General features: G+C 37.6%; 2 protein-coding genes across 6 annotated transcripts in view; both read right to left on the bottom strand.

Moving 5' to 3' along the window:
- Nucleotides 1-3741: 3741 nt before the first annotated feature.
- LOC135522897 (zinc finger and BTB domain-containing protein 14-like) lies at nt 3742-7053 on the bottom strand. The gene is made up of 2 exons (XM_064949584.1): nt 6885-7053; nt 3742-5682 (listed from the first exon to the last, which is right to left on the bottom strand). Exons 1-2 carry the CDS (start codon nt 7024-7026, stop codon nt 4331-4333), a joined length of 1494 nt encoding a protein of 497 aa, XP_064805656.1. The 5' UTR covers nt 7027-7053; the 3' UTR covers nt 3742-4330.
- A 2551-nt stretch (nt 7054-9604) lies between these two features.
- The window catches only part of LOC135522896 (band 4.1-like protein 3), a 127899-nt gene continuing 120301 nt past the window's right edge, over nt 9605-17202 (bottom strand). For all 5 annotated transcript variants that reach the window (XM_064949580.1, XM_064949579.1, XM_064949582.1 and 2 more), the window contains one exon: nt 9605-10622. Coding sequence is in view for 1 of the 5 variants with exons in the window: in XM_064949582.1 (XP_064805654.1) it covers nt 10617-10622 (6 nt within the window). In the remaining 4 variants the exon portion in view is untranslated. The remainder of the gene's footprint in view (nt 10623-17202) is intronic.

The following is a 17202-nucleotide window of genomic DNA, read 5'->3' as shown; positions in this document are numbered from 1 at the left end:
TGAATCCCCAGTTTTCTTGGATTTTTTGTCAGACCTAGTTAAAGAGAGAAAGGCAATTTACCCCAAACCAAGTGACAGTTTTTGTCAATAAATAAACTCATCGTGCAATAAAGGGTTAATTGTAGCCTACCTCTCCATATCCGAATGCTCAATTGGTGCAAACAAGTCAACTTCCTGTAACTCAGTCTTGGTCACTTTCCTCTCATCTGATTCCGTTTGCTTGGCAGAGATTTTGTTATTTAAGTCAATGGTGCTGAAAATAAAATAAAAATCACCACCGTTGCTTTCCCTCCGTTCACATTCAAGAATATACTTTCACCTTTGGGGTGAATAATTTGAACATCAGAGAAAAACGTACTTCTTTTCAGAAGGTAGTGATGCATCCTGTGAGAGAAAGACAGAAACCCCATGAATAAACATTATCTAAAATGTTTTGCTAATACAGGGATATGCAGTAACTAGGCCTGTGTATATCATTATATAGCAGAGAGGAAGAGGTGAAGCGAGAGGTTTCTCTCACACCAAAAATCTGTCCAATATAAGACCCATGCGTTTCTATGGGCTTATTTAGGACCTAAACTTGTCGCCTGCATTCCCGCCTTTGGGATGACTCCCATTATTAGGGCGGAGACATGAGCATCTTGTCATTATGTACAGATCTCTGGTGATGGTTCTTACCATGGCTACACTTTTGGTCTTCACATCTGCATGGTCGTTCTCCGAGACAGCTTTTAAGCCCCCAGAACTGACAAAGGAAAGACAGAAACAAATGCATTGTTAAAACAAGATGAAATCAGATGATCGCTTAACAAGTTAACCACTGATTTAAATAAAACAGAACACTTCGGGGAATACTACACCCTTCATTGTGAATGAAGACATGTAAGTGGGAGATTGTAATTTAAGGGAGATTTCACATATCCCCTGTATGAAAATTAATCCTAATAGATCTGTCCATACTCACCTTGTGATCTTCGGCTCCTGCAGAGGTTTACGAGGATGCTTAGAACTGGAGTGCTTCGTCTATGAAATAAAATTATCATCAGACATGCTCATGCATACGGATGAATGGTCTATTTTACTGTAAGGTGTGTGTGTTAGTGATTGATTAGGAATGCCTGGCGTGTATCATGCGATATCATTGAGATGGTGTGTGGATCTCATGCATGCTGCCTCCGCCAAGGTCTTAACTTTCATATAGTTTACGTTCCACTCTCCAAACACTCCAAATGGTGCATTACATTACCTTGTGCTTCAGCTCAGTTTCCTCTTTTTTGTCCCTTTCCCCATCCTTACTCCTCTTCCTATGTTGGACCATAGGGAAGTGTGAATTTAGCTTTTTATAATAATCCTGATTTATATTCATATAAAAACAATGACCTCTTTGTAATTGATAGGCTCTATTCTACTATCTTGTCACTGAGAATAGTAACCTCAACGATACACATCCCCCCCAAACCCAATTCTATCATGATGACAACCTGACCTAGGACCAGTGGTTTGAGGTATCTTCAGGAAACTCACCTGTCTGTTGGGCTCTCATCAATCTTAGACTCTGATGCTGTTCTTTTCCTGCTGGATGTTTCGGCTCCTCCATGCCCTTCATTGTCTTCCAGTTTCATCACTCAAATTCGACCGTAGGTAGCGTTAACAATTAAGTCTTTAAAGTAGACAATGTTATATCAAGTTGAATTGTACCTGTATATAGTTATAATATTGTAAAGTTTCAATTCCACACCATGTTAAACACACGAGGTCGAATTACGGATGGTTATTTGTAGATCAATTTACAATGCCACGATTTCACTGATTGGAGGGTCGATAATCTGGCAATATTACTCGAAGTTCGTCGACAAAACACGCTCATAGAATTGTCCAATTATTTTATTTCTTTTGAAAAATGCTAACATATCTGAAAGTATTTGCATTCTTTACCTGTAAACAGAGTTGTCCGTGTTCTCAATTCACAATCGTGTCCATTACACTCTCGATGAGATTGAGAACTCATGACACCTGAAAGTTTTCAAGTACCAAAAGCGACCTACTGCGCATGCTTGAACGCCCAGGGTCACCCATCAATCCAGCCAAATAACACATTGACAAACATTTACAACGAATAGTGTATGTTTAAAACTTGCTCAAATATAAAGTTATTAGCAAGGTCAGCAAATAGATCATTAAAAAATGTGACACAATGACTGAATAGATCTAACATAGCCGAGTCTTGATGAACACACTTTAATACAGTGATGGAATTTGTAAGTCGCTCTGGATAAGAGCGTCTGCTAAATGACTTAAATGGAAATGGAAATGGAAAAAAGTCCCCAATTTTCATACTGTAGTAAAAGTATAGATACCTTAATAGAAAGTTACTCAAGTAAAAGTGAACGTCACCCAGTAAAATACTACTTGAGTAAAAGTCTAAAAGTATTCGGTTCTAAATATACTTAAGTATCAAAAAAATAAATGTAATTGCTAAAATATACTTAAGTATCAAAAGAAAAAGTATAAATCATTTCAAATTCCTTATATTAAGCGAAGCAGACGGCACTGTTTTCTTGTTTTAAAAACGTACTGATAACCAGGGGCAGACTCCAACACTCAGACATCATTTACAAAAGATGCAGGGATGACCACATGTTGATAAGTCTGTGTAGTAGACCATTTTCCTGTCCTGCTAAGCATTCAAAATATAACAAGTACTTTAGGGTATCAGGTAAAATGTATGGAGTAAAAGTACATTATTTTCTTTAGGAATGAGTGAAGTAAAAGTAAGTTGTCATAAATATAAATAGTAAAGTACAGATTCTCCAAAAAACTACTTTTTTTTTTTTTACCTTTATTTAACCAGGCAAGTCAGTTAAGAACAAATTCTTATTTTCAATGACGGCCTAGGAACAGTGGGTTAACTGCCTGGTCAGGGGCAGAATGACAGATTTGTACCTTGTCAGCTCAGGGGTTTGAACTCGCAACCTTCCGGTTACTAGTCCAACACTCTAACCACTAGGCTACCCTGCCTGAAAACCCACTTAAGTAGTACTTTACAGTATTTTACTTTAATTAAGTACTTTACAACAATGCATTAATAGTGGTGTTGGGGAAGCTACTCTGAAAATAAATAAAATATAGTTAACTAAAGTCCAAACTACTTAGTGATGAATTAGCATATCTAAATCTCAAGTCATAGACTACAAATTGCAAGAAAAGGTCACTGTGGATTCAGATGTTTTTAACAGAATGTGTCATTTAGCCTATTAAAAACAAAAATTGTTTCAAGTGAGAATTAGGCTGGTCTGATGCTGAAAAATAAAGGAAATACTTGCCTACTTCCCCTATATTTTATTTTAGCAAAAAAAGTAGTGTGTAGTTCCAGTAGTTAGCTACACCGCTACATGGCAAAACAGTAGTGTGTAGTTCCAGTAGTTAGCTACACCGCTACATGGTAAAACAGTAAATTGTAGTTCCAGTAGTTAGCTACATCGCTACATAGTAAAACAGTAGTGTGTAGATCCAGTAGTTAGCTACACCGCTACATGGTAACAAAATAAATTAACTACTGAAAACCCAAACTAGATTTTTATTTAGTTCAACTACCAAAAAGCTACTGCAAAATGTAGTTAAATGACTAGTTGAACAACATGTAGTTCACTACTTCCCAATACTATATATTTTTTTGGACATGTCAATCCATGCAAACATAGGCTAGTCTACACAAATTAAAGCTATAATGTATTTCCAAAAATAATGTAAAATACAATAGATTGATGATTTGTTGGCAGTTGAGGCTACCATGTTTATTAAAGCAACACATATTTCGATGTCAATTACAGTAAGACTTGTGTATGTGATGCTGTGGAATAGTTAACCATCAAAAATGTTGTGGTTTACAACATTTTTTCCCATACATTTTTACAAATCAAACAGTTCATTTCCAGTTTTTCTTGATAAAACCAGTACTGTATAACAGCAGTAATATATTGACAACCAAAACCAAGTAGAGGCAGTAGTCGTAGCATTTATATCCATAATGCTGCCATAACATTTACAAACATATTTTAATTAATACCCCCAAAAATGAGTTAACCATTACAATATAATCAAGTGCGAGAAAGCCTAAATCACGTGAAATAAATCAAAAAATAAATGAATGCAGTCAAATCCTATCTTATTTCACTATGTTCTCGAGAAAAATTATCAACATCATACCTATATGATTATTGGAGTTTGTCGGCCTCCCAAAAATAAAATAAAAAATGAAACACCATCAAAAAACTCAGATTGTTCTCAAGATGTCCATGACCAGTAAGGTAATGTCACAAAACGTTGTGTGCTATGAGCACGCTATGGAGTCCAGTTGTTGCTCGGCCTCGGCGGCCATGGCTGCAGCCTGCAGCTGTTCAGTTTCGGTCTGCAGGGCGCTGGGCGGCATCTGCTTCCTCTCGCTGTGCATGTTGTTTTCATGTCTCTTTAGGTCTGAGGCTTTTGCAAAGGCCTTGGTGCACGAGCTGCAGACGAAAGGCTTCTCGCCCCTGTGGCGCCTCTCGTGGTCCTTCAGGTGGGACTTGTGCTTGAAGGCCTTGTCGCACATCTGGCAGCCGAAGGGACGCTCGTTGCTGTGGACCCGCTCGTGCTTCTTGAGGTCAGGCGCTCGGATGAAGGACTTGCCACACACATCGCAGCGGTAGGGCTTGAAGCCTGTGTGGATCTTCAGATGCTCCTTCAGGTGAGCCTGGGTAGTGAAGGCTTTGCTGCAGATTTCACAGATGAACGGACGTTCGGCCGAGTGCAGCTTTTCGTGTTTCCTCAAACGGTTCTCGTCGATGAAGGTCTTTCCACAGATCTGGCAGGCGAGCTGTTCCCGTTGGCCGTAGAGGAGGTACTCAAACTTCATGTCCGTCGTGGCTGTGGTCCAACCGGGGGGCTGCTCGTCCTTCACCTCGCCGATGCTGTCAGCGAACGCTAAGGTTGTTGTGGTGTGACCCGCCAGGTCTTTTTGCTCTGTGTCCATGGGTTCCACGTCCTGGTCGTAACAGCTCACCTTGTGCACGTCCTCATTGGCAGGAGGCCATTCTTTGAGAATGGCCTCCGTCACTCTCAACGCAGTGTTGGGCGATTTGTCCAAGTCGTGATTGGTCATTGGCTCTTCCACAAGGTCGTCAGTAGGAGTGTCGTCATGGTCACCTAGCACCTGCAAGTCGTTATCCTGGCCCAATGTAAGGTCATCAGTAGGGAGAGCCATTTTGAGAATATCACAGGGAAAATGTTTGTCATTTTGGCCGTTCCTTTCTTCAGTGGACATGTCACGCTTCTGTGAACAGAGTTTGCCCAGAAAACGGATTCCGAGTATTTGGCCTGAAGAAATCATCAAATTCACGTCCTTTATCTTCACAGAGATCTTGGCCGTGTACATGTAGTTCAACACCTCCTCGAAGATGTCTGAGCGGATGAAGTCAATTTCTATGACTGAGGAGTTGTCGACTTCATGTTTCTTGAACAGCTTTTTGAAGTAGTTGCTACACGCTGCCAGCACACAGCGGTGCGCCCTGAACTTCACATCTTCAACCACCACCGCGATGTCACAGTGTTCACCCTCCAACCGTTGCTCATTCAGTATCTTCAGGAAGATGGTCTTGTGTTCATCATCCATGTACTTCACAGTCTCTGACATCTTGGATTGATATTCTGGAACAATATAAAGAATGTTGTTAGATGTCTGTGGATACATTTCACTCGGAACCATTGGGAAATAAGCCTAAAGCAATCTGGACATAATATCCTAAAACATGAACCACATTTTGAATGATTAGCTCCTGTACTGTGTGTGTCATGGCCCGATATATGTTTCTCTGGATGACACCATCATGGCTGTTGTGGGGCAGAATAATGGGCTGACTTAAAAAGCTATGTTTTGTTTTATCATATCAACCTAATACATGTAGTAATCAATGTGGATAGGAAAGCGTTACTCGTAGCCTATATGCAATGATATGCATTCAGTTTTAGGATTTGTATGTATTGTTAGGTATTACTACACTGTTGGAGCTAGAAATATAAACATTTCGCTGCACCTGCAAAACATGTGTACGTGACCCATAGCATTTGATTTGATTATTTAGATAACTAGTTTACCATCCCCTCCCGACATGGATCACATGACCAGAGGGAAATAGGCACATTGTTGAATAATTTAATTTCATGTTTTTTTTTAAAACGAAATATAATCAATAAATCAAGGTTTGTGGTGGCCAAATGATTATAGTACATTCAATCTAGGCAGATACAATCGCCCATCAATTGAATGTCTTAAGACTTTGATCATTTTCAACCCACAAAATCATAAATTATATAACGTTGCAAATTTAAATTGGCTACATTATGAATGCATGCTTGCATAGCAATACATCTCAATGTCGTATAGCCTATTCATTGGCAAATTAATTTGCATGCATACAGTAAACCGATTGGAAAAGCTAGCAATATATCTTTAGATTTGGGGGAGTGTAACTAACGTTAACTGGCTAACGTTAGCTAGCCTATTTTGCTCACCTTTAGCTAGCTATTAGCTATGCTTATACACGTATTGTTTTCAACAGAACATGAATACGATGTTGCTTTTGGTTGTAAAATCGTAATTTATGTCAATGACAACACAACAATCTGTCTCATTCTGAACGGTGGGGAGAGAAGGGTTGTGTATCTGACTAGCCACAAGCACGCGAGGAAGCGCCGTAACACTAACATGGAAAATGCCCGAGCAGCCATGAACTCTCCTGAAATGACGAACTCGAGCTTTTGCTGAAACCGTGAGCGCGCAGGCATCTTGGCTAAACATTATGCAATATTTCGGAAATCGATCTGATTCGCTAAAAAAATACGTTTCTTACCTGTAGTACAATATGTCGTCCCCTTGAGAACGTCTCCGATATATGTCAAGCAGTCAAAAGGGAATAATACACTTTGTGTGTTGTTGGCCTGAGGACGAGCATAAGCGGAAGGACGCGCTGCGCCAGCACGGAACTGCAGCATGCAAGTGACTATGCGCGTACGTACGTCAATTGTAAATGTTTCCGCCTGCGTTCAAAGCGTAAATACAACACAAAAAGCAGAAACCACACTGTGCTTACGCAAATTACTGATAAGAAGTCTCTGGAGCGCGAACCTAGAAGGAAAACGGGAGTAGATTAGGGGCGCGAAAGCTACTGTCACGAGCGGGAAGCGAGTGCGCTTTTTATCGAGATTCTAAAGAGCGATTCAATAATTATTCCGTGCAATCCAGAGTCCTTGGTAGTCCCTACCCCAATTGAAGTTCATATTTAAAATGGTTAAGGTAAAGTTCGAGGTTAGGGCTAGATAAGGATTATGGTTAGGGTTTAGGGTAGGGACGTCTCAAGGATCTCTAATAGCACTGACCCTCAATTATTTTAGCCAGTTTCACCCACTGAGCCGAACAGGTGTGCACATTCGGCACGGAGTGTCAAACTGGAGCGTTTGACTTGGCCCACCGATAATAATTTGATGAAATACCCCATCAAATATTGATTTTACAACACCGTTTTAATAATTATTGATCCATATCGATCAACTTTAAAAAAAAATTTTTTTTACAAGGAATGTAGCCCTAAATGGATTTATTAGGCTAATTCCCATTTTATTACGGTCCTCAATTGTAATGGGATGTTGGATATCGGCTATTAATGATGCCATGGTGCCCTTTAGCGGTATTCTAAATGTATATGCCCAAATTACATTAAAGCAATTTTCTTTCAGTCTCTACTGCAATGCAATAATTAATGCTAATTGGAGATGCCACCTTGCATAATGATTCCCTGTTTTATATCCCAGAGATGTTAATGTAATATTTCTGTAAATTTGGTTATTTAACAATGCTGCACATCTCTTGAAGGTTTGGATTGCACCATCAATAGATAATTGTCATGGTTTGTGTTCAGAGTTAGAATAGTGAATGTGATGCTTATACAGCCATTGGCAGTGGGCACTATGGCCCCATCTGCTTCATGCCAGAGCAGCTGTGCCTTCACAGTTGACTTCATGTTCCATTGGTGTAGTTGCACTTTGAATTAGAGGAAAGCCAGATTCAATATGCTCTGAAAGGTCAAATCTGTAATTGAAAATACATTGTGGCTACTGGGTAGTCAACAACTGCCTTGGCCTAATGATCCGTTTAAAAATACTAAAAACAATTTTGTAAAGCCAAAGACACATTTGAAACATTTCTATATAATGTATAACTTCAGCAAAAACACTTAACACTTGTACAGTACTGTACACTCCAACACATCTATGGTTCAAAAGGCTAACTTTGCGACAAACAGCTATAATCATCCAGCATCCTTTGAGCAGGGGGATCACAAAGCAGCTGAGGTAGCACTCCTAGGTAGCACTTCTAGGTAGCACTCCTAGGTAGCACTCCTAGGTAGCACTCCTACTCCGAGATGCTTCTTGAGTAGACGCCCTAGTTTCTGACTGGTTAGGTCCCTCTAGACAATACTGTTGTGGAACTGAATTATCATATTATATTTCAGTTTCCCCACCAAAACACTGCTTCTCAAATGTGTAATTCAAAGTAACTGTCTTGTTGATGGACATTTGGCTTGGTTAGGAACATTACTAGTATGTCACACACAACCAATGTGATTTACACCTTAACTTGCAACACATGACTGTAACTGGACTCTGCACTTGTGTTCAGTGAAAGTACAATCAGCCATTTTGTCACGCCTTTCCTCTTAAAGGTGTTCCTTTTGTTAAATAACTAGTAGCATGTTAGAAGAAAAAAGAGAGTAGTGGGCTAGTCTCACTCTGAACTGGTTGGGATACTGTAAATGGCTTCACTGTAGAGTTTATGAGAGCACAACCACCAATACATTTTCAGCGAATGGCAAAAAAAATAAAAAATAGATCCAACAAACTGTATTTATCCATTTATTTATCTTGTGGGAAACACATTCAACAAGGACGGTTTTCACAGCTGATGATTTGAAGAGGTGGGATCAGAGGCATCATGATCCCAATATCTCTGAGGGGTCACTGATGACCGAATATATATATATATATATATATATATATATATATATAATGTCTTAATATTCATTCAATAAGACACTGCTAATTATGTATTCTCATCCCAGTGGATGATATTGAGGGGTCATGTGCCACCCGATAGTGCCAGCTCAAGTTCGATTGGGCATGATGCCTCTGTGTGGGAGAAACCAAGCACACAAACACACACTGCAGGCTTGTACTTGAGGTTGTTGTCTGCCCATTCTGCACAGTTTTAAGGCTCGGATGTGCCACACAGGGATGAAGAGGATTCTGGGTAGGACTTAAAGGAACCCCCCCCCCCCAAAAACATTTTTTTTTTTAAATTTTATTAGTCCATTGTTGACATAGTCCCAAAATGTTTTGCTTGTCAAAAATCAAGTTTTCAAGATATGTAACTTTCAAAATACATAAATCATCCCTGTATGATGCATTTTGCACCCTGTGACGCAAAACGCAGCATCATAGGATGCAAAATGTTTCATACATGGATGATTTCTGTATTTTCAAAGTTACATATCTTGAAAACTTGATTGCTGACAAGCAAAACATTTTGGGACTGTGTCAACAATGGACTAATGAAACAAATACCAAAATATTGTTTTTGGGTGGAGTTTTCCTTTAAGAATGTGTCTAAACAATTATGTATCTAAAATTGCATCATATTCCCTATATAGTACACTACTTTTGACCAGAGCCCATATGGAATAGGGTATAATTTCAGATACAAGCCAACAAGAAAGTATAATCCACAGTGTGAAGACACATACTGTATAATAAGGGGTTTCTTAATCACCTCAGAGATCACAGTAATGGAGTCTGTTGAACTTTTCCTGTTAACTAACGCTTCTACACTATTTTGCCTCATCATCCTCATCCTCACCTTGTAATTAATGAAAACCAAATAAGCATATTTACAAGTAAAAACAACAAAATCATCTTTGAGGATGAATGACCTACTAAGCAAATGCATGTACCAGTACCATAGATATTATTGTTGTCTTTTTAAAGGGAATACTCTTTGTAAAATTGGATAAAATCAGCATTTGGGATAAACAAGGGGACTTCTGACAAGATGGATGCCACATCTATTGCGTGGATAAATATTGTGCCATCATAGCCTACTATTATACATGTTTCCAAGTGAGCAGTTTGATAATAAATACAACATAATGATCTATACTATCTTAACTCTCATCACATACATTCTTAAACCTTTGAGTCTGAGTTTACAGGTCAAGTAAAACATGTAGAACTTTTGATATATTGTTATTTTTTCTTTTACAAAAATGCAGAATTGTTCCCTTTTCATGCAGTATACATGTTCCTATGAAGGTAGCTTTGGAGGTCTGTGTTTGCCAGTAGTGATGGTGAGTGAGTGAGGGAGTGTGGATGGATGAGGTTAGTTCAGTAGTGGTTGGATGCAGTATTAGTGTCTGCTACAGTGGGGTGCTGTCTGTTGGCAACGCCACTATCCTGCTTGCGTCCCGTACTCTGAACAGCGTGAAGTAACGTTAACAGAATGCTCCCGAAATGTTGGTGAACCCGGTAACCCGTCACACCTGAAAGAGAGAGAGTATCGTTACAGAGCACGTGCTTAGATGAAACAGATGAACACTCCCATTCTTGTTGAAGGTACATATTTTTCAGAAGGATGGAAAAAAGGAAATGTTTTATGTTATTGCAGCTGTTATGATTGAAGATAAGAAGAATAGCATGAGAGAGGTCATGTGAATTTCAGAGGTCATGTGAATTTCAGAGGTCGTGTGAATATCAGAGGTCGTGTGAATATCAGAGGTCATGTGAATTTCAGAGGTCATGTGAATTTTAGAGGTCATGTGAATTTTAGAGGTCGTGTGAATATCAGAGGTCGTGTGAATTTCAGAGGTCATGTGAATTTCAGAGGTCGTGTGAATTTTAGAGGTCGTGTGAATGCCAGAGGTCGTGTGAATGCCAGAGGTCGTGTGAATACCAGAGGTCGTGTGAATGCCAGAGGTCGTGTGAATGCCAGAGGTCGTGTGAATGGCAGAGGTCGTGTGAATGCCAGAGGTCGTGGGAATGGCAGAGGTCGTGGGAATGCCAGTGGTCGTGTGAATGGCAGAGGTCGTGGGAATGGCAGAGGTCGTGGGAATGGCAGAGGTCGTGGGAATGGCAGAGGTCGTGGGAATGGCAGTCAATGGTTTGTTTGTAATCAGCAGAAGAACCTTTTTCATCTAAACCAACACTTATCAGACACAGTTTCAGACAAGCTGCATGCTAACACATGACCATCTATTTTAAAGGGTTAATAGACTACACAGCCTCTGCCAAGCAATATGTCTCTACTGCAGCGTGCAGAAACTTTGACAATAAGAAATGTAAACTGGTGTCTCTCTTGAGCATCATGCCCTAATAACCAGAAAGAGGGTAAATAATGATATAATGTAGACCAACACACTCATCAAGTAACCCCTCGTTTGATAGGAATGAGACAAACTGGCAGTATGAAAACCAGTACGCTCTGAACACTACCAGAGATAATTATATAGACAATCAAAACGAAACGTAAAATTTAGACAAGACAGTAAAAAATAAATAGCACACACACAACGTTTTAATTGCTTATTGTCAATAATGGTATGAGAAGCTGAAAGGAAATGCAAACATTAGCACCAATAACATTTCCAGGGCAGCCATCACAGGCACAGAAGCCAGCCATGGAAGAGACTCCATACAGTATATATAGAGAGACTTCATACAGTATATATAGAGAGACTCCATACAGTATATATAGAGAGAGACTCCATACAGTATATATAGAGAGACTCCATACAGTATATATAGAGAGACTTCATACAGTATATATAGAAAGACTCCATACAGTATATATAGAGAGAGAGACTCCATACAGTATATATAGAGAGACTTCATACAGTATATATAGAGAGACTCCATACAGTATATATAGAGAGACTTCATACAGTATATATAGAGAGACTCCATACAGTATATATAGAGAGACTCAATACAGTATATATAGAGAGACTTCATATAGTATATATAGAGAGACTCCATACAGTATATATAGAGAGAGAGACTCCATACAGTATATATAGAGAGACTTCATACAGTATATATAGAAAGACTCCATACAGTATATATAGATAGAGACTCCATACAGTATATATAGAGAGACTTCATACAGTATATATAGAGAGACTCCATACAGTATATATAGAGAGACTTCATACAGTATATATAGAGAGACTCCATACAGTATATATAGAGAGACTCCATACAGTATATATAGAGAGACTTCATACAGTATATATATAGAGAGAGACTCCATACAGTATATATATAGAGAGAGACTCCATACAGTATATATAGAGAGACTTCATACAGTATATATAGAGAGACTCCATACAGTATATATAGAGAGAGAGACTCCATACAGTATATATAGAGAGAATCCATACAGTATATATAGAGAGACTCCATACAGTATATATAGAGAGGCTTCATACAGTATATATAGAGAGACTCCATACAGTATATATAGAGAGACTCCATACAGTATATATAGAGAGAGGCTTCATACAGTATATATAGAGAGACTCCATACAGTATATATAGAGAGACTCCATACAGTATATATAGAGAGAGACTCCATACAGTATATACAGAAAGACTCCATACAGTATATATAGAGACTCCATACAGTATATATAGAGAGAGAGACTCCATACAGTATATAGAGACTCCATACAGTATATATAGAGAGAGACTCCATACAGTATATATAGAGAGAGACTCCATACAGTATATATAGAGAGACTCCATACAGTATATATATAGAGAGAGACTCCATACAGTATATATAGAGAGACTCCATACAGTATATATATAGAGAGAGACTCCACACAGTATATATATAGAGAGAGACTCCATATAGTATATATAGAGACTCCATACAGTATATATAGAGAGAGACTCCATACAGTATATATAGAGAGACTCCATACAGTATATATTGAGACTCCATACAGTTTATATAGAGAGACTCCATACAGTATATATAGAGAGAGAGACTCCATGCAGTATATAGAGAGAGAGACTCCATACAGTATATATAGAGAGACTCCATACAGTATATATAGAGAGACTCCATGCAGTATATAGAGAGAGAGACTCCATACAGTATATATAGAGAGACTCCATACAGTATATATTGAGACTCCATACAGTTTATATAGAGAGACTCCATACAGTATATATAGAGAGAGACTCCATACAGTATATATTGAGACTCCATACAGTATATATATAGAGAGAGACTCCATACAGTATATATAGAGAGAGAGACTCCATACAGTATATATAGAGAGAGACTCCATACAGTATATATTGAGACTCCATACAGTTTATATAGAGAGACTCCATACAGTATATAGAGACTCCATACAGTATATAGAGAGACTCCATACAGTATATATAGAGACTCCATACAGTATATATAGAGAGACTCCATACAGTTTATATAGAGAGACTCCATACAGTATATATAGAGACTCCATACAGTATATAGAGAGACTCCATACAGTATATATAGAGACTCCATACAGTATATATAGAGAGAGACTCCATACAGTATATATTGAGACTCCATACAGTTTATATAGAGAGACTCCATACAGTATATAGAGAGACTCCATACAGTATATAGAGAGACTCCATACAGTATATAGAGAGACTCCATACAGTATATATAGAGAGAGACTCCATACAGTATATATTGAGACTCCATACAGTTTATATAGAGAGACTCCATACAGTATATATATAGAGAGAGACTCCATACAGTATATAGAGAGACTCCACACAGTATATATAGATAGAGACTCCATACAGTATATATAGAGACTCCATACAGTATATATAGAGACTCCACACAGTATATAGAGACTTCATACAGTATATATAGAGAGACTCCATACAGTATATATAGAGAGACTCCATACAGTATATATAGAGAACTCCATACAGTATATATAGAGAGACTCCATACAGTATATATAGAGAGACTCCATACAGTATATATAGAGAGAGACTCCATACAGTATATATAGAGACTCCATACAGTATATATAGAGACTCCACACAGTATATAGAGACTCCATACAGTATATATAGAGAGACTCCATACAGTATATATAGAGAGACTCCATACAGTATATATAGAGAGACTCCATACAGTATATATAGAGAGAGACTCCATACAGTATATAGAGAGACTCTACACAGTATATATAGAGAGAGACTCCATACAGTATATATAGAGACTCCATACAGTATATATAGAGACTCCACACAGTATATATAGAGAGAGACTCCATACAGTATATATAGAGACTCCATACAGTATATATATAGAGAGACTCCATACAGTATATAGAGAGACTCCACACAGTATATAGAGACTCCATACAGTATATATAGAGAGACTCCATACAGTATATAGAGAGACTCCATACAGTATATATAGAGAGAGACTCCATACAGTATATATAGAGAGAGAGACTCCATACAGTATATATAGAGAGACTCCATACAGTATATATAGAGAGAGACTCCATACAGTATATATAGAGAGAGACTCCATACAGTATATATAGAGAGACTCCATACAGTTTATATAGAGACTCCATACAGTATATATAGAGACTCCATACAGTATATAGAGAGACTCCATACAGTATATATAGAGACTCCATACAGTATATATAGAGAGAGACTCCATACAGTATATATTGAGACTCCATACAGTTTATATAGAGAGACTCCATACAGTATATAGAGAGACTCCATACAGTATATAGAGAGACTACATACATTATATATAGAGACTCCATACAGTATATATAGAGAGAGACTCCATACAGTTTATATAGAGAGACTCCATACAGTATATATAGAGACTCCATACAGTATATAGAGAGACTCCATACAGTATATATAGAGACTCCATACAGTATATATAGAGAGAGACTCCATACAGTATATATTGAGACTCCATACAGTTTATATAGAGAGACTCCATACAGTATATAGAGAGACTCCATACAGTATATAGAGAGACTCCATACAGTATATAGAGAGACTCCATACAGTATATATAGAGAGAGACTCCATACAGTATATATTGAGACTCCATACAGTTTATATAGAGAGACTCCATACAGTATATATATAGAGAGACTCCATACAGTATATAGAGAGACTCCACACAGTATATATAGATAGAGACTCCATACAGTATATATAGAGACTCCATACAGTATATATAGAGACTCCATACACAGTATATATATAGAGACTTCATACAGTATATATAGAGAGACTCCACACAGTATATATAGAGAGAGACTCCATACAGTATATATAGAGACTCCATACAGTATATATAGAGACTCCATACAGTATATATAGAGACTCAACACAGTATATAGAGACTCCATACAGTATATATAGAGAGACTCCATACAGTATATATAGAGAGACTCCATACAGTATATATAGAGACTCCATACAGTATATATATAGAGAGACTCCATACAGTATATAGAGACTCCACACAGTATATATAGAGAGAGACTCCATACAGTATATATAGAGACTCCATACAGTATATATAGAGAGACTCCACACAGTATATATAGAGAGAGACTCCATACAGTATATATAGAGACTCCATACAGTATATATATAGAGAGACTCCATACAGTATATAGAGAGACTCCATACAGTATATATAGAGAGAGACTACATACAGTATATATAGAGACTCCATACAGTATATATAGAGAGACTCCACACAGTATATAGAGAGACTCCATACAGTATATATAGAGACTCCATACAGTATATAGAGAGACTCCATACAGTATATATAGAGACTCCATACAGTACATATAGAGAGAGACTCCATACAGTATATATTGAGACTCCATACAGTTTATATAGAGAGACTCCATACAGTATATAGAGAGACTCCATACAGTATATAGAGACTCCATACATTATTTATAGAGACTCCATACAGTATATATAGAGAGACTCCATACAGTTTATAGAGACTCCATACAGAGAGACTCCATACAGTATATATAGAGACTCCATACAGTATATATAGAGACTCCATACAGTATATATAGAGACTCCATCCATATAGTATATATACAGAGAGACTCCATACAGTATATATTGAGACTCCATACAGTATATAGAGAGACTCCATACAGTATATAGAGAGACTCCATACAGTATATAGAGAGACTCCATACAGTATATATATACAGTATATATAGAGACTCCATACAGTATATATAGAGACTCCATACAGTATATATAGAGAGAGACTCCATACAGTATATATTGAGACTCCATACAGTATATATAGAGACTCCATTATATATAGAGAGACTCCATACAGTATATATTGAGACTCCATACAGTATATATTGAGACTCCATACAGTATATATCCATACAGTATATAGAGAGACTCCATACAGTATATATAGAGACTCCACACAGTATATAGAGACTTCATACAGTATATATAGAGAGACTCCATACAGTATATATAGAGAGACTCCATACAGTATATATAGAGAGACTCCATACAGTATATATAGAGAGAGAGACTCCATACAGTATATAGAGAGACTCCACACAGTATATATAGATAGAGACTCCATACAGTATATATAGAGACTCCATACAGTATATATAGAGACTCCACACAGTATATAGAGACTTCATACAGTATATATAGAGAGACTCCACACAGTATATATAGAGAGAGACTCCATACAGTATATATAGAGACTCCATACAGTATATATAGAGACTCCACACAGTATATAGAGACTCCATACAGTATATATAGAGAGACTCCATACAGTATATATAGAGACTCCATACAGTATATATAGAGAGACTCCATACAGTATATATAGAGAGGGAGACTCCATACAGTATATAGAGAGACTCTACACAGTATATATAGAGAGAGACTCCATACAGTATATATAGAGACTCCATACAGTATATATAGAGACTCCACACAGTATATATAGAGAGACTCCATACAGTATATATA

This window comes from Oncorhynchus masou, chromosome 30, assembly GCF_036934945.1.
Source record: "Oncorhynchus masou masou isolate Uvic2021 chromosome 30, UVic_Omas_1.1, whole genome shotgun sequence".
Taxonomy (NCBI): domain Eukaryota; kingdom Metazoa; phylum Chordata; class Actinopteri; order Salmoniformes; family Salmonidae; genus Oncorhynchus; species Oncorhynchus masou.
This window is presented reverse-complemented; position numbering and strand designations above follow the sequence as displayed.